Source organism: Microtus oregoni, unplaced genomic scaffold (assembly GCF_018167655.1).
Source record: "Microtus oregoni isolate MIOR12 unplaced genomic scaffold, Mior012 000000F_ref0000247, whole genome shotgun sequence".
Classification (NCBI taxonomy): domain Eukaryota; kingdom Metazoa; phylum Chordata; class Mammalia; order Rodentia; family Cricetidae; genus Microtus; species Microtus oregoni.
In genome coordinates, this window is record NW_024543059.1 from 94616789 (window position 1) to 94643752 (window position 26964).

Sequence of the window (26964 nt, forward strand, 5' to 3'; positions counted from 1 at the left end):
GAGTATAGGCATTAACTTGTCTTTAAAATTCTGATAGACTTCTGCACAAAGAACATCTGGTCCTGGGTGGATTTTGGTTGAGAAAATTTTAATGACCTGCTTCTATTTCACTAGGAGTTATAAGTCTGTTCAAAATGCACATATTATCTTGATTTAACTTTACTAAGTGGTACCTATCAAGAAAAGTATCAATTTCTTTCAGACTTTCAAATTTAGTGGAGTGAAGGGTTTTTAAAGTATGTTCTTATGATTCTAAGGATTTCCTTAGAATTTATTATGTCAAGTGGGTACTTGACTTCTATGGCAATAATTCCATGGAAGAAAAAATGTGGAAAGTAGATAATAAATTCTACAGAATTATTTTGTTTGCCTTTCAAGAGGAATGTGATTTTATGCCTGATATGAAATATCTCCACAACAAAACTTTAATTTTATGTTTGACCAGCTGATATATGGAAGAACCCTGTTTAAAAGATACTGATAGAATGATTTTTTTCTAGGGCTATTATATCCAGCATAATGCAAGGAGATATAACATTTTTTCAATAAAGGGCAGGTAAGGAGGTAATGGTGGTAAGATTCTGAAGGAGCTGAGTCAGTATGTAGATCTCTGGATTTACTGATTACCCACACAAAAACCCATAAAGTGTTTACTTTTCATCTGAAATCTGTGATAAGCAGGCTCTCAAATGCATAAAAAGGCAGTGGAGGCTGTGCTGGGGCAGTCCTAAAGGCACCATGGCAAGGCTCATTCTTATCACAGGTGAGTTGGTAATCAGATTTAGAGCCTCAATCTTGCCTGGTTTTTTTTTTTTTGCCTCAAGATCTGACAACCAAGAAGCATATTTCATAGTATAGTACTACTATGATTAAATTGATTATCTTTTCTTATTTAATTTCTCTTCTTTTTTAACCAGGATTTCTCCTGCTCTTCTACCATGGGCTATTGTGACACTTCTTCTTTGATATCAATGCCATGGCCTAGCAGAAAGTCTCACTCATGTGCAATGTGTGTGCTCTTTTCTCCTTGCTGCAGCCAATCATTCTCTCTGCTTCTCTTGGTTAACCTCTTGCCTGACTTTGGAGTTGTGCTTATGAATCTGTTAGTGTCTTGAAACTAGAGTTCTACAGAGATGAAAATGATTGGGAGGAGCTAGAGCTAGCCATGCGTTCTTTGCCCCTTACAATGAAGAATGTTTTTCTCATTTGTCCTTGAACATGCTGTAGTTTTGGTGACATAAAAGTGTAATTTTTATGGATTCATTCAAAGAGATTGTGTCAGTAGTTGTTTATGCCATTTCATTGAAAATCTACCAGCTGCTCTAAATTTGTTTACAAAATTTGCTAAAATGCTGAATATATTCAAATGATCCTAAGCTCAATGAATAAGAGATTTAGAGTACAAGTGGTCTGATGGCATGGTGATGTCAGATGTCTACCATTCATCTGTCAGGAGTGACGAGGTTCAATGTTGAAGGAAAGCCTGAGCTAATAGTGAGATTGCCAGTTAAAAGCCAAAAACAAAATAAAAGGTGAAACCCATTTTAAAAAATTCAAGGACTGTTTTTGAAACCCATAACAGATATGTGGCTCCTCGCATCATATTAACTGTGGGAAAAAGTCTTCAAAGATGACTCAAAAAAAAAAACACATCTAGAGGGTGTATTGCTTGATGCTTGAGTATACCTTAAGTGTTGGAAGTCTGGGATCCCAAGGGTTCTGGCAGGCCGGGTATTTCTGAATGTTGAGTCACAGAAGAGAACCAATTTGTAAAATTTTAGCATGTGTTGCTAGTATAGACAGTTGATTTCTGAAATTTATCTTCAATTTTGACACAGAAGGAGAAACAGGAGTGTCTTTGCATGTTTTGTGAATTCATAAAGAGTAGAGGGAAGTGTATGTATGTTAATTAAAAAGGTCACCCTTGGTACAGATGTGAAGATCTATTTATATAATATTGATCAACTTCTAGTAGAATTGTTCAGACTTCTCAGAAGTGCTAAGGATTCCAACAGCTACCTCTAAGTCCATGTTTGTTCTCTCTCTCTAGGTCTGGCACTTCTGCTGAATGCCCAGCTGGGTAAGTTAGTGATGTTACCTCATTTTGTTGACAAAGTCTTTTCCTCCCATAAGCTTTATGTTATCAAATTTACTTTTACAACATATGTCTGCTTATTGTATGTCCTTTTAAAAGTATGCCGTTGTTGCAGGAAAAGGGGGCCACTTGTTTGTCCCAGCTGCCCAGCTTGCTTACACTCAAAATAACCACACAGAAACTGTATTAATTAAAACACTGCTTGGCCATTAGCTCTAACTTCTTATTGGCTAACTCTTACACATTAGTTTAACCCATCTCCATTAATCTGTGTATCACCATGTGGCAGTGGCTTACTGGAGATTCTAACCAGCGTCCATCTCAGGTGGAGGATCCATGGCTTCTCTGACTCTGCTCTTCTTCCTCCCAGCATTCAGTTCTGTTTTCTCCACCTACCTAAGTTCCGCCCTATCAACTAGGCCAAGGCAGTTTCTTTATTCATTAATCAATGAAAGCAGCACACATACAGAAGGGACTCCTACACCATACCATCATATTAGTGTACTTGTAAAACAGTATGAGGAGATAAACCAACCAGGGAAAGGGATGGGTTATCATCAAGGAATGACTCTTAGTTCAGCCATCTGTGATGTCCTCAGCAGTGTTTCCCTCTGAGTGTTAAGGAACTGGTAACTGTAGAGCTTCTCAGGAATGGTGAGCATGAATTCTTATGAGCTCCTATGCTCATGCAAGCTTTGAACATGGACCTCTACCAACTCTATATAACAAAACTCAGTGAGAGGCTGGTGCATGAGTTAGAAACCCTGGACTCATGCTCAAGAGTCTTCACACAATCTGGTTCTCAGAGATAAAATGTACCTGAGATACAAGAAGGGCAAGAGGAAGGAACAAAAGTCAGCAGACCCCACTGTCACCTGCCGCATACTGTAGTTCTTACTTTTCACATTCCACAGGTTCTTCCTACCAGCTGATGTGCTACTACAACAATGTGGCCCAGGACAGGCCAGGACTGGGCAGTTTCAGTGTTAGTGATATTGATCCCTGCCTGTGTTCTCACCTCATCTATGCCTTTGCGGAGATTCAGAACAACAGAATCACACAAAGAAGAATGGGTGACTTGACTGACTACCAAATTTTACATACCCTGAAAAACAGGTCAGAGAAGGGAAAAACTATTTGTTTGATGTCTATAGTGTCTCTTCTTCTAAAATGTGGCTCAGAAGCAATTTTTTAATGTGTGATCCCAGACAATGCCATCTTTTTACATTTGTATTAACTGAAACTGTATATATTTACCAAACAAAACAAACATTTGCATCCTGTCCATGTCCTGGAATGTTCCAGTACATGGTTGGCATGTATCCATATGCATTCATTTCAATGATAAATTTTTTAATTTGGTATTCTAGAATCCATCTTTATTCAATTTTCATTTTGTGAGGTTTTTTTAGGAGAAAGAGGGAGGGAGAGAGAACACCTTTTATTTATTATGTAAAGTGTTCTGACTGCATGTATGCCTGCAGGTCAGAATAGGGCACCATACTTCATTACAAATAGTTGTGAGCCACCATGTGGTTGCTGGGGATTGAACTCAGGTCCTCTTTCTCAGAAGTCAACTGTCAGGTGACAAGGACTTAGATAACATTTCACATTACTATGGTATACAGTATTTGAAAGTTAAACAAAACTAGTTGTAGAAGAGAATAGAAGCTAATTTTAACTTTTTTGTTATAGGAATATAAGTACCTGACAATTTACTACTTTCAGAAAATCAAATTGAAACCTTACTAGAACTGGATGGAGGTGGGGGTTCCTTGGACTTTCCACAGGACAGGGAACCCTGATTGCTCTTCGGGCTGAGGAGGGAGGGGGGCTTGATTGGGGGAGGGGGAGGGAAATGGGAGGCGGTGGCGGGGAAGAGACAGAAATCTTTAAAAAATAAGTTAATTAAAAATAAAAAAAGAGGAAAAAAAAGTCTGAAGGTTAGAGATGTCTGGTAGTACTATCTTATATCACAGAAAAGATGGATTAAAATTCTATTAAAAGAGTAAAAAAAAAGAAAATTGGATTATATCATAAGGGGCTTGGACTGCATTTATTAAAATATATTTAGTTTGTTGTATGTATATATAAAGCATATAATGTACATATTATAGATAAATATATAAATCTTTCAGTCATGTAATGTGATTAACATATAGTATGATGTATTATGTTAGACAACACCAAATAATATGAGTCTTAGTACAGATAACAGAACTTTTTTAAAAAGAGAGACCCACAGAGTATAAAATTTCTCATCTTTAACTTTTTCTTTAAAGGAACAATGAGATGATAACTCTCCTGGCAGTTGGAGGCAGCAATACTGGATCTGCCCCGTAAGTGCTCTGTTCAGAGTCTCTGGTTCATTTATATGAAAACAAGCTAGTTCTATTCTATATGAGTTCTGTTATTTCACAACATTACCATGGGCATTAAAGATGTCATTTCACGAATTTTGAAATTCAGTTAAATCTTTCACTAGAGCCTAAATAGTAAGTAGAAGATATTGAAAAGGATACCCTGGCTTTCATGTATTTAATTTTGGAATGATACGAATGGACAGCGTCCTCTGAGCTGTGAGTTAGTGCCTTTCAAACAGCCTGTTCCTAAAACTGTCGTGGACAGAGGTGTGACAAATGTCTTTCCATTTTTCTGTGTTCTGGAGAAGAGAAATAAAAGGGAATCTTATGGATAAGAAGATTTATAAGTTTCCCTGTATTTGGAAGACATTTGAAAAAAAAATAAACACAGCTCAGATATCTGGTTGGTAAAAACAGCACAGGAAATTCGGGAAATATAGAGTAGAAAAAAGAAAACCATACTAAGGTACCATGTCTGAGAAAAGTCATGATTTTGGAAGGAGGCAGGATGGAAATCAGAGAGGCCAGGGGAAGGGCTCAGAGGCAGAAATTGAGTTATTCACGAGTTTGATTCCAATGTGTCTGTATCATGGCCTTACCTTATTTTTTTGGTTTTCCTCAGTTTTTCATACATGGTGTCCACTCCTGAGTTCCGCAAGACTTTCATCAAATCAGTTGTTGACTTCCTACGCCAGTATGGATTTGATGGACTGAACTTGGACTGGCAATACCCAGGGTCTCCTGGAAGCCCTCCTGAGGACAAGCATCTCTTCACTGTCCTGGTGCAGGTGAGGAAAAGGATAAAGTGTTTGAGTCCTAGAAGATACAAAACCTGTCCTTCCTAAGGAGTGTTGCAGAGCAAAGTCTAAGAAGAGTTTAGAGTTGAGAATATTAGGCTTACCAAGATCCTTAGATATCACCACACCTTACTGCAACAAGTTATTATGTGTTAGGTATTACTCTGCGTGCTTTTCAACAATCAAGATTCATCTTCACATTTTCTGTCAAATAGGAACCCTAAGCATGAGTGTTTATTTCACAAATGACTAAGTACAGTAGAGAATATCTCATCCAAGATCCCAAAGACACTGAATGTTATAATCACCAGTGCAATCTGATTGTAGAGTTCAATGCATGGAACAATTATGTGAGACTGTTTGTTGTTAATAAGCAAGGCATATGGAAAATATTTGGACTATGTCAAAACTGAGATAACTGAGCATAATTAGATTTGAGTAATGTATATCTGGGGTGGAATCTTGAAGCCATAGTTGCAATTACAAGTTCATTTAGATAACTGATATGATAAAGGTCCCTGGAGGACAAAATTTCAGCATCTAGTTTTTACCCAAGTCTATGCTATGGTAGGATGAGAAAAAACTTCTCATGTTGATGCTTGATCTCAGTCTTGACAAACTCAGGGAGTGTTCAGTTAGGTCAGGAGAGGATGACATATAGGGATCTACATGAGCAAAGGAGTAAGATAGAAAAGGTGAGTTTGCAAAAATGACTAGCTTCTGATCATGGGGCACTTTGTGTATATTCAAGTATTTGGAATTTTTATTCCATTCTATGTAATTAGTTGAAGGATTAGAGAGAGTGTAGAATTGTGAAATATGTATGTTTGGGTTTTTATTCAGACATTAACCATAAAGGATGGAAAAATCTGAGGAGGCATGTTAGGACAGAAAGCCATAGAAGTCAGTCAACAAGGTAAAAGTTAAATCCGTACTAAACAGGGGTTGTACACAAAGGTAGGATGTCAGGTACATGAGACTATAAAAGAGACATTATCAATAGGACCAGGGGAGCATTTTCATGTAAAAAAGTTTGAGAGCTACATGTTCCTGCTGAGATCATTTAACCCTTACAATGTTAGGTAAGATGGTTAACACAGACAAGGAGATTTTGAACAGAATTGATGAATATCCATAAAGCTGTTGGGTGTGATAACTCCAGAAGCCCAAAACATCTTGAATAAATAATAACTAAGAGTTCATGCAAAAGAACCCGAGATAATTTACTTTACTGGTGGTATCAGCAACAGTAGGTGATTAGGAAGCAAAATGAATAAATAATGTGAAGTCTAAGAATACAGATGCTTTTGTACATCTATCCCCTTGCAAGTCAGAACCTTTACTTCCTAGATTTATTTTCCTAGTCTTTCAGTTTTCACTCAGACTATTATGCCAATGGGATATGCTTCCAGTGACAGATTCTTTTTCACACCACCAATACCAGATCTTCAACCACTCTGAATAGCTTCAACGTAAGACACTAAGTCAGCCTTAGGTTACTTTTATTTAATAGCACTAATCATCAAACACAGCTCCTCTGTTTTCAAGGGATCCATGCCTCCAGACACTGCTATGATTCCTAGTCCTTGCTTCTCGACCTACACAAAATCAATGCACATATAATGCAATATGTAGGGGTTTAATATTTGAGGTGAGGTGGTAAGCCCATTTTATTTGGTCTATCCATCCTGTAAAAATTCTTAGACAAATGACCACTGATCTAAATAGTAATGTCTGTAGCAATTGGTTGGAAATAATTTGCATATCAAAATAATTTGTTTATTAGAGCTGACCTAAATACATGTTGATTTTCTCTGTAACTTAATTATTCTTATGAACCATTTTTTTTACCAACTTCCTCTTCGTGTTATGCGAATTGTACATTTCATTCCATAAAATCTTGGCCTTATGAGATAGTTGAGCTACTGAGAAAGTAGAAGCAGGTTTTTCCACCATAGAAAACTGGCTGTGAGGAAAGCCTGCTAGTGAAATTTCTCGGGCAGAGTACTGACGGGTGGGGAAGCTCTGACCAGAAACACGGACTCTACATTGTAGGTGACTGGATAAGACACTGAGGTGGGGCATAGTTAGATTTTCTAATATCCATGTTTATTAGATAACTGACAAATTTTAATGTCATATATCATGCATTTTTTGATACAGTATCATGTTAAGAAGAGGCAAAATGTTAAAAGCATCTTATTAATTATTATACAATTATATATATACATCCATAATATATTTGAATAGGCAAAATGAATGTGAAGTATACATAAATGTTCTGTAGGAAATGTCTGAAGCTTTTCAGCAAGAATCCCTGGAAAGCAAGAAGCCAAGGCTGATGATCACTGCTACAGTAGCTGGTATCATTTCCACCATTGAGTCTGCCTATGAGATACCCCAGCTATCCCAGTAAGTGGTCCCTCTTACTCTTTTTTCATCCCTTGGAATTAACTCAGAGGACACAAACCCATAGGGGTCTTGTTGCTCCAATGCTTTGCGTACAAGTTTGGGAAATTATGTCTTTTTCCTGAATAAGTGTGGAAAATATTCATCAGAAATTATTTAAGAGTCTCTTTTCCTCAAGGTTCTTGGACTACATCCTAGTCATGAACTACAATCTTCATGACTATAAAGAGGGATACACCGGAGAAAACAGTCCTTTGTACAAATCCCCAACTGACACTGGCACCAATGCCTTCCTTAATATGGTATGTTCCTGAAAAGATGCAATGCAGACCATACTAGAGACAACCTAAATGATGAGTAAATTAATACAGGAAATAGCTAGAAGCATACACTGCTTCCCAAACTACTGATCATAAATCATTAACAATAAATTTAGATATATGTTTTTGAAAAACCTCTAAAATTATTTTAATCACAGAATTTGTGCTATTGGGAAGATAACATATACAGCCACAAGTCTTCAGCAGCTGTCTGGGACTTTTAATTGTCTGCTGTGTTTCAGGATTACATCATGAAGTACTGGGTGAAAAATGGAGCTGCAGCTGAGAAGCTTATTGTTGGATTTGCAACATATGCACAAACCTTCTCCCTGACTGACCCATCTAACAATGGAATTGGTGCCCCAACCTCAAGCCCTGGCTCTGAAGGTCCCTACACACAGGAATCTAGGATCTTGGCCTATTATGAGGTCTGTAGGTTGGCCATCCTGTGCTGTTTCAGTTTCAGGATGAGAACTGGGCTGTAGCCAGGTGTCAGGGGGTGGAAGATTGGAATCAGCTGAATCTGAACATTCATTCTGTCCAGTTCTTACTAGATCTAATAAATGTCCTTCCAAATTTATAAAATGTTTTAATTTATACTTCTTCAGTCATACAAATATACAGTGTTAGGCCGGGCGGTGGTGGCGCACGCCTTTAATCCCAGCACTCGGGAGGCAGAGGCAGGCAGATCTCTGTGAGTTCGAGACCAGCCTGGTCTACAAGAGCTAGTTCCAGGACAGGCTCCAAAACCACAGAGAAACCCTGTCTCGAAAAACCAAAAAAAAATATATATACAGTGTTTAACGTTGGATACTATTTCTTCATGTAACAGACCACATACTGATGTGTATCTGCATTAGCACAGAGGAAGGTTATATTGAAGTATGTGTCTTACTATGTGGATTCTCTAAATCCAGTGCTTAAATCTCAACCTTAGATGAGCATCTGAAGATAGCACTAGCTGGGTGTTCCTCTGTGATCCAGCTCTTTTCTTGGTGAAAATGACTGGGTTCATTTACCAAGGTTTGGGGAAAAGTTGTGTTGATAACTGTGATGCCTCACACCTGTAAACGTATTTCAAGCCAAAATGCAGGAGAGGCGAGAGTGTAAAAGTACTGTGTGCTACAGACCTAGACTGTATCTAAAACAAAAAAATGGGAAAAAAACAAAATGTAAATAAAAGAGAGATAAAAAGAAAGAAAATTCACCTTTGATATAGTTTAGCTGTAGAGAATTTTCCCTCACTGATCAGCCCCACTTAAAATGTAATTTAATGTCTTTAATTACAAATAACACAAATTTTAAAATGAGGCACAAAGAATACCAAACAAAATATATTTTTCTTTTTTTAGCATAATATTTTAAGAATTTGACCTCTTGTCTTTTTAAAGGTTTGTACCTTCCTCACAAAAGGAGCCACTCAGATCTGGGAAGGCTCCCAGGAAGTGCCCTATGCCTACCAAGGGAATGAGTGGGTTGGCTATGACAATGTCAAGAGCTTTCTTATCAAGGTATGTTCATTCCCTTGGAAGACCACAGGCCCCAAAATTAAGTGGCAAGAATCCAAATGACTCTTAACCTCTCTCCTGAAACAGGCCCAGTGGCTTCAGCAGAACAATTTTGGAGGTGCCATGATCTGGGCCCTTGGCATGGATGACTTCAGTGGCTCTTTCTGTAACCAGGGCAAGTTCCCTCTGACCTCTACAGTGAAGGAAGCCCTCAAGGTGACCAGTGCAAGTAAGTGACAGCAGGGTTTTGCAACAGTACAAGCATGTCCCTTCACTGAGCAAAAGGCACTCTTGACATGTGTGTCACCCTTGCATGGGGAGAATCTTCCCATTTCATCCCATTGCTCATCCCCAGTGGGATAAATATCCTGATGCTGTCCAGTACCCAAAGTTCCTTGCTACTTTCTTGGACTTCTAGCATTCAAAGGGATGTGCAGAGATTCCTAAATTTCATGATGTATAGGAACATTTAGAAACTGTACTGACTCTCACTATAGGTATCTGCTTCCTTGTGAAGGCCATCTTCACTGCCTCACTCTTTCTTCATGGAGAAACAGAACAGAAATGAATTAAGAGTACTTTAGCTCTTTTACCGGAATGACCTTTTAATTTTTGTTTGTAAATTTTGTTTGTAACAAGATCTTTTGGATAAGAAGCTTTTATATAAGTGGCTTCCATCAGCACACAGTGTCATATATGATTTATAAAGCAAGACATATTAAATTGAAAGGGTGTCATTGAAGAAAGATACAAAGACAGGCAATCACATGAGAACACGGGTCAATATGACATCTCTTTTCAACTTCTGATGATAGAGAAATCTTCTGATCGAATGTAAGCAAGACGAGATAATCACCCCTCTCCTCTCCAGTGCATCTTGTCCTCACTTCACTTCTAGGAAAGGTTTTTTTTTATATAAAGGTTTCCACTCATCCTGTTGTGCTGTGTCTTTCAGGTTGCATGGTCTCTGCTCCAGACCTTCATCTGGTAAATGCTCCACTAGACAGTGGGAGTAGAAATGAGAAGAACACAACTGAGCCAGTGGATGCTCGGCCTTCTGTGACAAGAGAATAATAAAGATGCCTTCCTGTGTGGCCTGAATGTAATCTAATCCCTGCACATATCCCAAGTGAACCTTGTCCTCACTCCACCCGTGATGAGGGGACATGGCATGAGCTTGACCTTTCAGCTTTTCTCATTACTCTGAACAGAATGGTATCCTTTGTTTTTTTGCAAAGCTCCCTTGCTCTTCCCTAAATTACTAAAATAAAATCAGCATTCAGAACATGGGTCTTTATTTCTCCCCGTGTGTGTGTGTGTGTGTGTGTGTGTGTGTGTGTGTGTGAGAGAGAGAGAGAGAGAGAGAGAGAGAGAGAGAGACATACAGACAGACAGAAATTGGAGAATTTTTTCTTTCATGTGAAAACAGCAGTTCTGTGTGTCTGTGTGGGTTGTAATACTAAAAGACATGTGTCTTTTAGGGTTGGCAAGAGACTTGCCCCTAGAGTGGATCCCAGGAGCCCATGGTGATGTCCCCAGTTAGTCCCTTGGGCAGCTGAGGATAAGCAACCTGAAATGACCCTATCCTATAGCAATACTGACGAATATCTTGCATACCACCATAGAACCTTTATCTGGTGATGGATGGAGATAGAGACAGAGACCCACACTGGAGCACTGGTCTGAGCTCCCAAGGTCCCAATGAGGAGCAGAAGGAGGGAGAAGATGAGATGAGCAAGGAAGTCAGGACCACGAGGGGTGCACCCACCCACTGAGACAGTGGGGCTGATCTACTGGGAGCTCACCAAGGCCAGCTGGACTGTGACTGAAAAATCATGGGATAAAACCGGACTCTCTGAACATGGCAAACAATGAGGGCTGATGAGAAGCCAAGGACAATGGCACGGGGTTTTGACCCTACTTCATGTGCTGGCTTTGTGGGAGCCTAGCCAGTTTGGTTGTTCACCTTCCTAGATATGGACGGAGGGGGGCGGACCTTGGACTTTCCACAGGGCAGGGAACCCTGACTGCTCTATGGACTGGAAAGGGAGGGGGAGAGGAGTTTGGGGGAGGGGGAGAAGGGTGGGAGAATGGGGAGGGAAATGGGAGGCTGGGAGGAGGCGGATACTTTTTTTTCCTTTTCTCAATAAAAAAATAAACCGGGCGGTGGTGGCGCACGCCTTTAATCCCAGCACTCAGGAGGCAGAGGCAGACGGATCTCTGTGAGTTCGAGACCAGCCTGGTCTACAAGAGCTAGTTCCAGGACAGGCTCCTAAACCACAGAGAAACCCTGTCTCGAAAAACCAAATAAATAAATAAATAAATAAATAAATAAATAAATAATAAAAAAAGAAGCTGTAGAGCCATGAACCTCATGGTCTTTTATCTGTCAGCATTCTTTTCATAATGGATGGAGATTGGGAAAGAAGCATTTGATGTTGGTGCAGGGATGAATGAAGACTTGGATCATTTATTTTTTTATTTCATTTTTTTTTATTGAGAAAAAAAATTTCCGCCTTCTCCCAGCCTCCCATTCCTCCCCCCTCCCCCCACTCCTCTCCCCGACCCCCACTCCTCCCCCCTCCCCCCACTCCTCTCCCCGTCCCCCCACTCCTCTCCCCCTCCCCCCACTCCTCTCCCCCTCCCTCTCAAGTCCCTACATGTAGTAGGATCAAAACCCAGTGTCATTGTCCTTGAATTCTCAGCAGCCCTCATTGTCCGCCATATTCAGAGAGTCCGGTTTTATCCCCTGCTTTTTCAGTCACAGTCCAGCTGGCCTTGGTGAGCTCCCAATAGATCAGCTCCACTGTCTCCGTGGGTGGGTGCACCCCTCTTGGTCCCGACTTCCTTGCTCATCTTCTCCCTCTTCTGTTCCTCATTGGGACTTTGGGAGCTCAGTCCAGTGCTCCAGTGTGGGTCTCTGTCTCTATCTCCATCCATCACCAGATGAAGGTTCTATGGTGATATGCAAAATATTCATCCGTATGGCTATAGGATAGGATCATTTCAGGTTCCCTATCTTCAGCTGCCCCAGGAACTAACTGGGGACCTCACCTTGGGCACCTGGAAGCCCCTCTAGGTCCAAGTCTCTTCCCAACCCTAAGATGGCTCCCTTAATTAAGATATGTGCTTCCCTGCTCCCCTATCCAACCTTCCTTTATCCCAATCATCCCGTTGCCCCAAGTTATCCCCATCCTACCATTCTTACTTTTCTCTACCCATCTCCCCTTACCCCCCTCCCACCCCACCCTTAAGATCCTGATTTTTTGCCTGGCAATCTTGTCTACTTCCCCTACCCAGGAGGATAGCTATATGTTTTTCTTTGGGTTCACCTTCTTATTTAGCTTCTTTAGGATATCAAATTATAGACTCACTGACCTTTATTTATGGCTAGAAACCAATTATGACTGAGTACATCCCATGTTCATCTCTTGGGAATATACCCAAGAGATGCCCAATCATATGACAAGGGCATTTTTGTTCAACAATGTTCATAGCAGCATTATTTGTAATAGCCAGAACCTGGAAACAACCTAGATGTTCTTCAATGGAAGAATGGATGAAGAAAGTGTGGAATATATACACATTAGAGTACTACTCAGCAGTAAAAAATAATGACTTCTCAAATTTTGCATGCAAATGGATGGAAATAGAAAATACAATCTTGAGTGAGGTAACCCAGACTTGGATCATTTATATCTCTCAGTTTGAGACAAAACTGCAGAAGGAGTCACAGTGACTACAAGACAGCACAGCATATGCAAAGCTGAATGTCTTGCTGAACAGTAAAGTCCAGGTCACTCTTTCATCTCTCCTTGGGTCTCAAAATCCTTTCAGCACCTCCTACTATTTGATGATGTTATTCCCCCTTTACCAAACTCTTGGTACGGGAAGTCCTTTTGTACATGTGTTACTTTTATTGGTTAATGAATAATTCTGCTTTGGCCTATGGAAAGAAAGAATGCTAGGAGAAATAAAGTGGAATTAGAGAGACGCCATGTAACAGCAGAAGGACACAAATACCAGAAACCTTACCAGTAAATCATGAGCGTTGTGGTAAAATATAAAATAATAGAAATGGGTTAATTTATGATGTAGTAGCTAGCTAGAAATACACTTAAGTTACTTATTGTAATTAATATAGTTTCTGTGTGATTATTTTGGGTCTGGGCAGCCAGGAAACAAAAGAGCAGTCTCTTCCTACAAACTATTATTTCTTTCCCATTTTCTTCTAGCTCCCTCTTCTTCCCCCATTCACTCCTTAGTTTTACCTTTTGTTTTATGGGCTTTCACAAATTCTGGGTATGATTCCCTTGTCAGGATATTTGAGTTCAAAAAATTTTCTTACATTCTGTTTCACTCCTACTAGGTAGGTTTTTATAAATATTGAGATGCCTACACTAGGAAGTTTGGGATCTTGGCCCACTTAGATGTCAGGAGGCTGGCTGGATGCACAGTTCTGTGTAAATTTCATGACAAGAGGTCTACCCTCACCCGACATGTAGAATCTATTGAACTGAATGTTATTCTAACTTCAACCTGTCTTTCCAAAAGAGAAAGTTACCTTCAGAGCTTAAAGTCCTTCATCTGAGGGACTCCTCTAGGCATAGCTCACATCTCTCTTCTGGACAGCACAAACATACTCGCTTTTCCTCTGGAGAAGCTGCTGGCACTAGAAGCTCACTTCCATGCTCCCTGTGGTATGTATTTCAGTTGTAGATCCTCTGTTCTGATGTATTGTTAGTAGCAACTGCTCTAGGAATAGTTAGGAACTGTCACTCTAGGACTGTTGATTCTGTCACTCGCAAGAAGAGTGACAGCAGTAGCTTCTGGCATGACCTAACAATCACATTCCAGAAGAACTGTGTGCGATGAAGACATTGTATGCTGTATAAGCTGTAATTGTGCATCTGGGCCTGAACTTGACCTGTTCCATTTCCCAGGATTCTTAGGGTTCTCTAGTCTTCACTATGTGGACAAAATAATCTTTCCTAACACTGTTGAATATAATGAGATATGAAAATCCATGTCTCTGAAATTTTAACTTGCTCTATTCTGTCGTAGATGTAGAAATGTCATTTGTGCATTGTTAGAGAGGTGCAAGAGAGTGAGTAGGGATGAACTGATTCCAAAGTCATACATGCTTCTATTTAACAGCCATGATGGATGAGACCCTGGAAAGGAATATTGCTGATCTGGGCACATGAGCAGAATAAGAACATTTACAGAAAAGGTCTCTTGTCTGGCATCCAGCATAAAAAGATGTTACTTACACCTCAGGACTCTAAGATGGGCAGTTCTGCTTGGCATTCTCATGAGTACAAGTCCCTCTTGAAGAAATTCTAAAAGTAGCCGCCATCTTCAGTCCTAACTGCCTTGACTGATCTGAATTCACTCATCAGGCTGCATTTACCTTTTCTCCATGGTGGTTTGTAGCAAAATTACTCTACTCCCAGTTGATATTCTCAACTATTCTTCAGCATGCAGTCCATATTAAAATTGTATTCATATTGCTTTTCAAGCACAGTTAAACTTAGTTCTGATTTAGACATATCTAGGAAAAGGAGGTCACAACTGAGAAAGAACCACCATACAATTGGTCTGTGTGACAATTTGGTAATTACTGATTGATGTGGGCTGACTCATCCCAAAGTGGGCAATGCATCCTTAGGCAAGCGGCTCTGGGTTATATTAGAGAGGTAACTATACAGACCTTTAGTATCATTTTGCAAGTAGTGTTCCTTTCGTGCCCTTGATTCACACCCAACTTGTCTTAACTTGTCTTCCTTGATGATACATTGTATCATATAAGCTTTAATAAGCTGTTTTCTCTCCATAGATAGTTTCTGTCAGTGTTTTAACACAACAGAACAGTAAATTAGGTGTGTCGCTATTTTCCCCTTTATTTTCATCTTATTGAATTCTACTCTATTAAAAATTCACAGTAATAGTCATTAGATATTGAATCTCCAGTTCTTCATAACTCATCCTGATAAGCAAGATTAAATCTATGAATCTCCTATTAATGGAACCAAACATTTTCTCCTTTTTTATGTGGCTGTGGTCACTTTGCATAGTTGTTCAAAGTTTACCATATTATAAAATGATTAAGAAAAGATGAGACAGTGACAAAATTTGCCACAAACTGTTGCTTGTGACCTCAGATTTTTGCTTTCTCTGTGCCTCCTTTGTAGTAATAAGGGCTGCGTTCCCAGCACCCCGGCCATCTGCTCGGCTAGCTTATGCCCGAAATAACAACACACAAACTGTATTCATTTAAACACTGCTTGGCCCTTTAGCCCTAGCCCTTACTGGCTAATTCTGTTATCCCGATCAACCCATCTCTAATAATCTGTGAGCACCGGTCTTACCGGGAAAGGTTCAGCATGTCTAACCTGGCGGCTTGCTTCATGGCATGTGTCTGCCCGGGAGCGGGGCATGGCATCTCTCTCAGGCATCTGCTCCCGAGAGGAGAGCTGTGGAGTCTGACCTCACTTGCTCTTCCTCCCAGCGTTCTGTTCTGTTTACTCCTCCCACCTATCTTCTAACCAATAAAATGGGCCAAGGCAGTTCCTTTATTAGCCAATGACCTTCCTCCATCATTTCCCCTTTTTCTGTTTAAACAAAAAAAAGGCTTTAACTTTAACATAGCAAAATTACATATAACAAAACAGTTATCAAGTAAAAGTTACAATAATCTTTATCATAACTAAGGAAAACTATAACTAACTATTCTTAATTCCATCAAAGACTCCAGAAAGATACAATACTACCTAAGCAAACAAGAAAAAAGCAACTCTAGAAATGACAGAGACATCTCGCTGCCTGGACAGTCACCCAAAGTTCCTCTGTACCGTTGGGGCATCCATCTTCAGCCTTCAGGCCCATGGTATCCAGCAGACATTTCCATAAAGCAGGAAAATTCAAAGTCAGTTCAGTCACTATCTGTTGTGTCCTGCAGAATGTCTCAGACTCTTTCATGAATCAGGAACCCCAAAAGATCATCTCACCTTTAGGCAAGTTCAGTAGTCCTCTCTCTATGGGTTTTCTGTGTCCAGTTTATGCAATAGTCCAGGCAAGAGCAGTTTCTTGCCCAAATGGCTATCAAACTCCATAAGTTGCCTCTTCGATGCCCATCTTCTTTTTGAAGTACATTGGTGCTGCCAGGAGCAGAGTGTCTCATTGTCATGAAAAGTCCTTAGTTATTAAAACATTAAATGTCCTATTCTGTAATCTTTGAAAGACATGAAGAATGTCTATCTAAATATATATCTCTATATATCTAGAAAATCTAACTAACATGACTACAAGCTTTACTATTATTGATGATTAACCATTAACAACCTTTATTTCTTAATTATACAATACATATTTAAATAAACTACACAATCACAATACCTTAATCAAAATCAGAAACACTTATATATATAACAAAATTGACCTTAAATCTCTATCAATAAAGCAAAATCTATACTAATGTAAATTATTCATATCTATATCATATCCCCCTTTAAATTTAAAAGGACGTTTATAAACCATATTTGGGAACATGGGCACAGTTTTTTCTCTCCAAACTGCTTCCTGCTGAATGGGGGCGTCATTAATTAGGTCTTTCATGGTATAAACTGTGTGCTAGTTTCATCTCAGTTGGCAGTTGAGCTAAGCAAATTTTCTGAAGATGTTCACTGCAACCCTTCAGGAGGGCGTGGTCCATCATACCAAATCGGAATTGAAGAAATGAACAGTGTCTCATCCTCTGTGAAAACAAAATAAGAAACTCCTTTCCAAAGTATCATGTCCTTAGATCCAAATTTCAAAGTCAAGGCATCAAAATATCTATGTTGGATTAGTTCAGCAGAATTTATAAATAAATATCTTTTAGCATCTGTTGCTCCTTCCTCAGCATTCAAACAATTCAAAGAGAGCATAATAGCATACAGTATCAAGATTCTCTGTGTATTTTCCATCTTTGTTCGTTTTATTTTAACCTCTATTTTGTTTATTTTTACTTTTAACTTTTTTGCTTTTTGAGATAGGTTCTCTGTATCTTTGACCTGAAGTAACTCTGTAGACCAGGCTGTCCTTGAACTCTCAGAGATCTGCCTGTCTCTGCCTCCCAGGCATTGGGATTAAAGGCATGTGCTACCACACCTTGAAGTCACAGAGGTCTATCTCCCTCTGCCTACCAAGTGTTGGGATTAAAGGTGTGTACCACACACAACAACTCTCTTCATTTTTTTGTCTTACTTTAAGAACTTCAACTTTTAGCTTGCACATATTTTTAACACACAGTAAACCATTTAGAAATTTTCTTTGTCTTTGAATCTCTCTTTACTGTATATCTCTCTTTTTCTGACCACAGGAGCCTTTAATTTACCAAGCATTATCAGTAGGATTAAAGCCGTGGGGCATAAGCAAAACCCAAACATTCATCATAGATAAATGATATCTATAATGGATCATCATCCTTATTTTTGACCACCACAGGGTCTGCCTACAATCTGGTATTCTACTTCTCCAACTGGGCTCAGTATCAGCCAGGCCCGGATAGTTTCACACCTGATAACATTGACCCTTGCCTGTGTACTCACCTGATCTATGCTTTTGCTGGGATGCAGAACAATGAGATCACCACCATAGAATGGAATGATGTAGAGTTCTACAAAGCTTTCAATGGCCTCAAAAACAGGTAAAAGAAAGGGGTAAATATCTAAATTAGTATCATTTGGTCCAGTTGTTGCCAAGTCCCAGTTTCTTTGAAGATATTCCTCAAAACTGACTGTAACAAGTCAACGTTTATCATCTATGTATCTATCTACCACCTTTTACTTATTTCAAAATTAATTTTGAGAATTTGTATAATGTATTCAAATCATATCAGTACCTTTTCAGTATTCCGCAAATGCTCTCTTTCTCTACCTATACAACTTTAGTGTCCTCATCTTTGTTTTAAACTTAGTCTAAGTTCATATATTTTTGAGTGTGTGGGAATCCATTGGAAATTTGTTTGCCCATAAGGAGTCCCACAACTCTCCCAGAACCTATCATTTGGCACCAGTGCTTCAGCTAGAGATGCGACCTTATGCCCACCTTCCCTTTCTGTGATGGTGTTTAGTCTGGCTTGAGATCTTGGATGTCTTGTGCAGGCTGTTCCACCTGCAGTGAAGTGTATTCATATGTGCAACTTGTCTGTTGTTTCTGGAAAACACCTTTACTGTAGTCCACCATCTCTGCTTCTTTCTACCCCCTCTTCTGTGATATTTCCCTGTTTGATTTATGGGCTGGTCCACATGATCAAAGTCATAAAGGCATTATTGTCAGGACCAAGACCCTTGGACACACAGGTTCTTTTGATTTCGTGTTGATACAAATGGTTTTCAAAATATGATACAATGCTATGAATTGTAGGTCCTTTGTTGTAGAGATAAGCTCTGAACTCATTCTATCTCACTCAAAGTTTGTATTGCTGACCAACATTTCTTTAATCCTTTCTTCCCCTGCTTAAACATTATAACTTCAGAATCAGTTGTTTCTTCATTTTATTATATTTTATTTTGTCATGTCTAGCTAAGCTATCTTTTAGAAGCCTATTCTTTTCTAATAATAGTCAGAAAGGAAGTGAATACAGACAGAGTGGAGAACAAAGCTGGAGGAGTGGGAGTTGTTGAGGGCAGATAAGCAATAATCAGGGTATATTGTATGAGAATGAAATCTATTTTCAATAAAAGCAAGAAGATAAAATTCTGCCATCTACTTCTATGAGTTCAAATATTTTAGATTCTGCTCATAAGTGAGATCTTGTATTATTTGTTAATCTATGCCTTGTTAATTTCAGTTAACATACCTTCAAATTAGAAATTTTGTTACTAATGGCAGATTTAATTCTTTTAAAGACTGAATAACATAATTAATTACATAATTTTTCAAGTTTAATTATTTTCTAGACATTTGCAGTGATTATGTTTCTTAAATAATTAAGAATAATGTTACAATTAATATTGAAGTGCTATGATTGACAAAATGATTTATCTACTCTGTTTTTGATAAATTGTACTCTCAATACTCTTTTAGTTTTTTATATTATATATCTATTTTTATATATCTTTAGGACATTTATATTATTTTTGAAAACATCTACTCAGGGTCTTCTCCCTTTTACAATTAGGTTGTTCTCTTGCTATTGAGATGAGTTCTTGATATATTTGGGATAGCATCCTTTGCAAGATATATGGTTTGCAGATATTTTCTCCAATTTTTTTTAAAAATTTTTTTATTGAGAAAAGGAGAAAATAAAACAAAAACAAAAAAACAAGTTTCCACCTCCTCCCAGCCTCCCATTTCCCTTCCCCTCCTCCCACCCTTCTCCCCATCCTACCACCCTTCTCCCCCTCCCCCACTCCTCTCCTCCTCCCTATCCAGTCCACAGAGCAGTCCGGGTTCCCTGCACTGTGGTAAGTCCTAGGTCCTCCCCCATCCTTCCATATCTAGGAAGGTGAACATCCAAACTGGCTAGGCTCCCACAAAGCCAGCACATTAAGTAGGATCAAAACCCCGTGCCATTGTCCTTGGCATCTCATCAGTCCTCATTGTTCGCCATGTACAGAGAGTCCAGTTTTATCCCATGCTTTTTCGGTCACAGTCCAGCTGGCTTTGGTGAGCTCCCAGTAGATCAGCTCCACTGTCTCAGTGGGTGGGTGCACCCCTCGTGGTCCTGACTTCTTTGCTCATGTTCTCCCTCCTTCTGCTCCTCATTGGAACCTTGGGAGCTCAGTCCAGTGCTCCAGTGTGGGTCTCTGTCTCTATCTCCATCCATCACCAGATGAAGGTTCTATGATGATATGCAAGATATTCGTCATTATTGCTATAGGATAGGGTCATTTCAGGTTCCCTATCCTCAGCTGCCCAAGGAACTAACTGGGAACCTCATCTTGGGCACCTGGGAGCCCCTCTAGGGTCAAGTCTCTTGCCCACCCTAAAGTGGCTCCCTTAACTAAGAATTGTGGTTCCGTTTTCCCCTATCCACCCTTCCTTTATCCCAATCCTCCTGTTTCCCCAAGTCCCCCCCCTCCTTCCCTTCTACCTTTTCTCTCCCCATGTTCCCTTACCCCCCTCCCACACCACCCCCAAGATCCCAATTTTCTCCCCGGCAATTTTGAATACTTCCCTTAGCCAAGAGGATAACTATATGTTTTTCCTTGGGTTCACCTTCTTACTTAGCTTCTTTAGGTTCACCTATTGTAAACTCCATTACCCTTATTTATGGCTAGAAACCAATTATGAGCGAGTACATCCCATGTTCATCTTTTTGGGTCTGGGACACCTCACTCAGGATAGTGTTTTCTATTTCCATCCATTTGCATGCAAAATTCGAGAAGTCATTGTTTTTTGCCGCAGCGTAGTACTCTAGTGTGTATATATTCCGTACTTTCTTCATCCATTTTTCCATTGAAGGGCATCTAGGTTGTTTCCAGGTTCTGGCTATTACAAATAATACTGCTATGGGGTAAATCTAACAAAGGAAGTGAAAGATCTATTTGACAAGAACTTTAAGGCATTGAAGAAAGAAATTGAAGAGGATATCAAAAAATGGATGGACCTCCCTTGCTCTTGGATTGTGAGGATCAACATAGTAAAAATGGCAATTCTACCAAAGGCAATTTATAGATTCAATGCAATCCCCATCAAGATCCCATCAAAATTCTTCACAGATCTGGAGAGGACAATAATCAACTTTATATGGAAAAACAAAAAACCCAGGATAGCCAAGACAATCCTATACAATAAAGGATTTTATGGAGGCATTACCTTCCCTGCCTTCAAACTCTATTACAGAGCTACAATAATGAAAACAGTGTGGTACTAGCATAAAAACAGAGAAGTCGACCAGTGGAATAGTATAGAAGACCCGGATTTTATCCCACAAACCTATGAACACCTCATTTTCAATAAAGGAGCTAAAAGTATACAATGGAAGAAAGAGAGCATCTTCAACAAATGGTGCTGGCACAACTGGATGTCAACCTGTAGAAGAATGAAAATAGACCCATATCTATCACTGTGCACAAAACTCAAGTCCAAATGGATTAAAGACCTCAATATCAGCCCGAACACACTGAACCTGATAGAAGAGAAAGTGGGAAATACCCTACAACAGATGGGCACAGGAGATCGCTTCCTATGTATAACCCCAGAAGCACAGACATTAAGGGCAACATTGAATAAATGGGACCTACTTAAACTGAGAAGCTTCTGTAAAGCAAAGGACACTGTCACTAAGACACAAAGGCAACCTACTGCCTGGGAGAAGATCTTCACCAACCCCGCAACAGACAAAGGTCTGATCTCCAAAATATATAGAGAACTCAAGAAACTAGACTTTAAAATGCTAATTAACCCAATTAAAAAATGGGGCACTGAACTGAACAGAGAATTCTCAACAGAAGAAGTTCAAATGGCCAAAAGACACTTAAGGTCGTGCTCAACTTCCTTAGCAATCAGGGAAATGCAAATCAAAACAACTTTGAGATATCATCTTACACCTGTCAGAATGGCTAAAGTCAAAAACACCAATGATAGCCTTTGCTGGAGAGGCTGTGGAGGAAGGGGTACCCTCATCCATTGCTGGTGGGAATGCAATCTTGTGCAACCACTGTGGAAGTCAGTGTTTCGGTTCCTCAGGAAACTCAGGATCAACCTACCCTTGGACCCAGCAATACCACTCCTGGGAATATACCCAAGAGATGCTCTATCATATGACAAAAGCATTTGTTCAACTATTTTCTCCGATTTTAAGCTGAAAATCAGTTTATTTCAAGATCCAGTCCATCACTCATGGGTATATACTCAATGAACTCTGCATCTTACTTTGAGATATTTGCTTATCCATGATCACTGCTATTCTATTCATAATAGTCAGAAATGGGAAACAGCCTAGATATCCATCAACTGATGAGCATATAATAAAAATATGACACATATGTATTTTATAGTATTATTCAACTGTGAAGAAAAATGAAATTTTCAGCTAAATGGATGGAGTTAGAAACTATTATCCTGAGCCAGGTAACCCAAACCCAAAGGATAATCATCACGTATTTTCTCTTATATGTGGATCTTTGACTTTAAGCTTTGTATGTGTGTGTTTTTTCTGAATAGCTACAGAGGTTGCATTATTAAAAAGGGATCAGGCAGGAGGATACACTCTTCCAAAGAAAGGAAATTGAATATAGTTTTATAAAGAGATAAAACGACAATAGAATAGGAGGATTAAGTCAGGGAGGAGATGGTGGGCCCAATAAAGAAGAGAATAAGGGGAGTGACAGCCTACACGAAAGGCTTTTTGACAAACCATATGGAAACCCACTACTATAGAAATTATATATATATGTATAGATAAAGATATTTTTCTTTTATTGAAAATATATTGTTTTATTTTACAATATATCAAGATTATAGTGTCCTCTTTCCCTGCTCCTCCCATTTTCCCTACTTCCCTTCCCAGGAATACCTATGCCCTTATTGTCCTTATCAGAAAAAGAAAGGCTTCTAAAAGATAATAATTAAACATGACAAGAATAAGATATAATAATGTAAGGGAAAGGCTACCATATTGAAGTTGGACATGGAAAACTTACAGTAGGTAAAGAGTATAAAGCACAGTCTCAAGAATCACAGCTCACTTGCTTTCACAGTGAGGAGTACCACAATATACTAAACTAATAGTCATATATGAAGAGGATGTGTTTTAGGCCACTGTGGGCATGTGATTGTTGTTTCAGTCTCTATGAGCTTATATGTACTTGTTTAGTTGATTCAGAAGTCCATGGTCTCCTGGTGTCCTCTATCTCCTCTTGATCTTAGAACCTTTCTGCCAGACTTGAAGGTTGTGGCACATGCCATTAATCCCAGACATCAGGAGGCAGATTCAGGCAGATTTTCATGAGTTTAAGCCCAGCTTGGTCTACAGAATGAGTTACAGGATAGCCAAAGCTACACAGAAAAATTCTGTTTTAAAAAACAAAACAAAACACAAAAGAATCTGCCTCTTATTTGGCAGGATTCCCTGAGCTCAGAGGGGAAGGACTTGATGGAGCCCTCTCAGTTACACTCTTTCAATGTATAATGTCTAACTGTGGGTCTCTGACTCTGTTCCCATCTGCTGCCAGAAGAAGTCTTTTTGATGATGATTAGATAAGGCCATGGTCTATGACTATAGCAGAATACTATTGGGAGTCATTTTATTTGTATTTTTTTCTTTATTTATAGATCATTAGTGTTTTGTTTTATCCTAGTTCTTAGGGCTATCTATTCTCTGGTTCTTTTCCACCCTAGAAGTGTCAGGTATGAGTTGCCTTTTGTGAAGTGGGCCTTAGGTCAAATCAGAAAATGGTTGACTTCTCACAGAATTCTGTGCCATAATTGTCCTAGCATATTTTTTTCCATTAAACTTGTTTTAATGGGTCTCAAAATTCTGTGACAGATTTTTGGCCAAGTTGTTTCCATTAAAATTTACTGATTTTGAAAACTAATAACTTAAAACTGCCACACACACAAAAAAATGGTCCACAAAACAATCTCCTTTCCTTCTTAAGATTTTACGATGCATTGTTATCATTAACTGGTCTTATATTATTAAACTTAAATGTCCAATTGAGACAAACAATTCTGAAGCAGTTCTTCCACTACTGATTAAGACTTGGGTGGCAGGTGTTAGGGGTAATATTCATTTAGCCTTCTGAGCTTTCTGGGCAGACTTGGTGACCTCACCAGCTCCAGCAGCCTTCTTGTCCACAGCTTTGATGACACCACAGCAACTGTCTGCCTCATGTCATGAACAGCAAAACGATCCAGTGGAGGATAGTCAGAGAAGCTCTTGACACACATGGGCTGGCCAGGAACCATATCAAAACTGGCTGCATCACCAGATTCCAAGAATTTTGGACCATCTTCCAGCTTCTTGCCAGAACGATGATCAATCATTTCTATAAGCTCAGCAAACTTGCATGCTATGTGAGCTGTGTGACAGTCTAGTACAGGAGCATAGCCAGCACTAATGGGGCCTGGGTGGTTCAGGATAATCACCTGAACAGTGAAGCCAGCAGCTTCCATTGGTGGGTCATTTATTTTTAAAAAATATTTATTTATTTATTATGTATACAATATTCTGTCTGCATGAATGCCGGAAGAGGGCACCAGACCTCATTACAGATGGTTGTGAGCCACCATGTGGTTGCTGGGAATTGAACTCAGGACCTTCAGAAGAACAGGCAATGCTCTTAACCGCTGAGCCATCTCTCCAGTCCCCATTGGTGGGTCATTTTTGCTGTCACCAGCAATGTTGCCACGTCTAACATCTTTGACAGACACGTTATTCACATTGAAGCCCACGTCCTCAGGAAGAGCTTCACTCAAAGCTTCATGGTGCATTTCAACAGACTTTACTTCTGTTGTCACATTGACTGGAACAAAGGTCACCACCATGCCAGGTTTTAAAACACCGGTGTCCACTTGGTCCACAGGGACGGTCCCAATAACACCAATTTTATAGACATCCCGGAGGGGCAGTAGCAGAGGCTTGTCAGTTGGATGAGTTGGTGGCAGGATACAATCCAAAGCTTCCAACAGGGTGGTCCCACTGGAACTACCATCTTTGCAAGTGACTTTCCATTCCTTGAACCAAGGCATATTAGCACTTGGCTCCAGCGTGTTGTCACCATTCCAACCAGAAATCGGCACAAATGCTACTGTGTCAGGGTTGTAGCCAATTTTCTTAATGTAGGCGCTGACTTCCTTAACATTTTCCTTGTATCTCTTCTGGCTGTAGGGTGACTCGGTGGAATCCATTTTGTTGACACCAACAATTAGCTGTTTCACACCCAGGGTGGAAGCCAGAAGTGCATGCTCACGAGTCTGCCCATTCTTGGAAGTACCAGCTTTGAATTCACCAACACCAGCAGCAACAATCAGGACAGCACAGTCAGCCTGTGATGTGCCTGCAATCATGTTTTTGATGAAGTCTCTGTGTCCTGGGACATCAATGATAGTAACATAGTACTTGCTGGTCTAAAACTTCCACAGGGAGATGCCAATAGTGATACCATGCTCACGCTCAGCTTTCAGTTTGTCCAAGACCCAGGCATTCTTGAAGGAGCCTTTTCCCATCTCGGCAGCCTCCTTCTCAAACTTCTTGATGGTTCATTTGTTGATTCCACCACTCTTGTAGATCAGGTGGCCGGTTGTAGTGGACTTGCCGGAATTAACCTGTCCAATGAAGATGATGTTGACGTGAGTCTTTTCCTTTCCCATTTTGGCTTTGAATTAGCAGTGGTTTTCACAACACCTGCATTCTGACGGCAAACCCATTGTGAAAAAGTGTCCTAGCATATTTTATAGCAGGACAGAATGTAGTTCGAAGATTTTGTGCCTGGGTTGGTGTCCGTGTTTCTGTTTCAGTAGCCTGCAAAGTACTTTCCCACACTCTCATGCATATTGCATAGCTGTAACTTTTAAAATTAATATCATCTGTACTATTGACATTATTAAGACATTGATAGAGTAATGTCAGATAAAATAGTTGAAGTACTTTAGAGAAGAAAGACACTGTGAAAATATGTATTTATTATATATACATCTCTGAAACTAACTTCAAATATGCTTGCCTTGTTCTATAGAAAATTTATGAAGCTTTTGAGAAGGAGGCTAATGAGAACCAACCCAGGTTGATGATAACTGTGGCTGTAGCTGCTGGCATTTCCAACATTGAGGCTGGCTATGAGATCCGTGAACTTTCCCAGTGAGTGATGTACTTATTCCAAACGTCTGTGGGAACTGTTAAAGCACTGTGGTGGTCAGTCTAGCGATATCTTGCACTCAAAAGACATTGCTTGTGTACTTGCTTTGGAAAAGGTGTTATTGAAGGCAAAGATGTGAGAAACAGTTATCAGAAATGATTTTAAATCTTATTACCTGTCAGGTACCTTGATCAAATCCATGTCATGACATATGACCTCCATGGCTCCTGGGATGGCTACACAGGAGAGAACAGTTCCCTCTACAAATATCCTACTGACACTGGCAGCAATGATTGCCTCAATGTGGTAAGACCCTACAGGAATACAGACTGGGAATAATGTACCTAGTTTTCTTTACTTTCACTTGAAGTTTATGGCCACAACATGACCACCCCTCTACTCTTTCTATTATTATATTTTAGGTTGCACAGCCCCTGATGTGCCCACTGATCCTACGGAGCCAGTGACTTCTCCTCCAGGAAGCGGAAGCAGGAGTGGGAGTGGGAGCTCTGGAGGAAGCTCTGAAGGCAGCGGATTCTGTGCTGCCAAAGCTGATGGCCTGTACCCTGTGGTCAATGACAGACATGCCTTCTGGCACTGCTCCCACGGAATCACATACCTGCAGCACTGTCCGGCAGGCCTTGTCTTTGATACCAGCTGTAATTGCTGCAACTGGCCATGA

At 39.8% G+C, this 26964-nt stretch overlaps 1 protein-coding gene and 1 pseudogene across 1 annotated transcript; one reads left to right on the forward strand and one right to left on the reverse strand.

Moving 5' to 3' along the window:
* Positions 1 to 738: 738 nt before the first annotated feature.
* On the forward strand, positions 739 to 26964 carry LOC121446235 (acidic mammalian chitinase-like). Its single transcript, XM_041648712.1, has 11 exons — positions 739 to 763; positions 2051 to 2080; positions 3010 to 3211; positions 4378 to 4434; positions 5081 to 5246; positions 7543 to 7667; positions 7843 to 7966; positions 8227 to 8412; positions 9376 to 9495; positions 9580 to 9721; positions 26705 to 26964. The coding sequence occupies exons 1-11, from the start codon at positions 739 to 741 to the stop codon at positions 26962 to 26964; spliced, it is 1437 nt and encodes a 478-aa protein (XP_041504646.1).
* LOC121446217 lies at positions 24215 to 25797 on the reverse strand (annotated as a pseudogene).

What these genes read in the sequence shown, in the direction of transcription:
- LOC121446235 (XM_041648712.1), top strand. Translation starts at nt 739, where the DNA reads ATGGCAAGGCTCATTCTTATCACAG. An exon ending in TTACATACCCTGAAAAACAG is followed by an intron (nt 3,212 to 4,377) that starts GTCAGAGAAGGG and finishes TTTTCTTTAAAG; the next exon opens with GAACAATGAGATGATAACTC. An exon ending in TCTTCACTGTCCTGGTGCAG is followed by an intron (nt 5,247 to 7,542) that starts GTGAGGAAAAGG and finishes AATGTTCTGTAG; the next exon opens with GAAATGTCTGAAGCTTTTCA.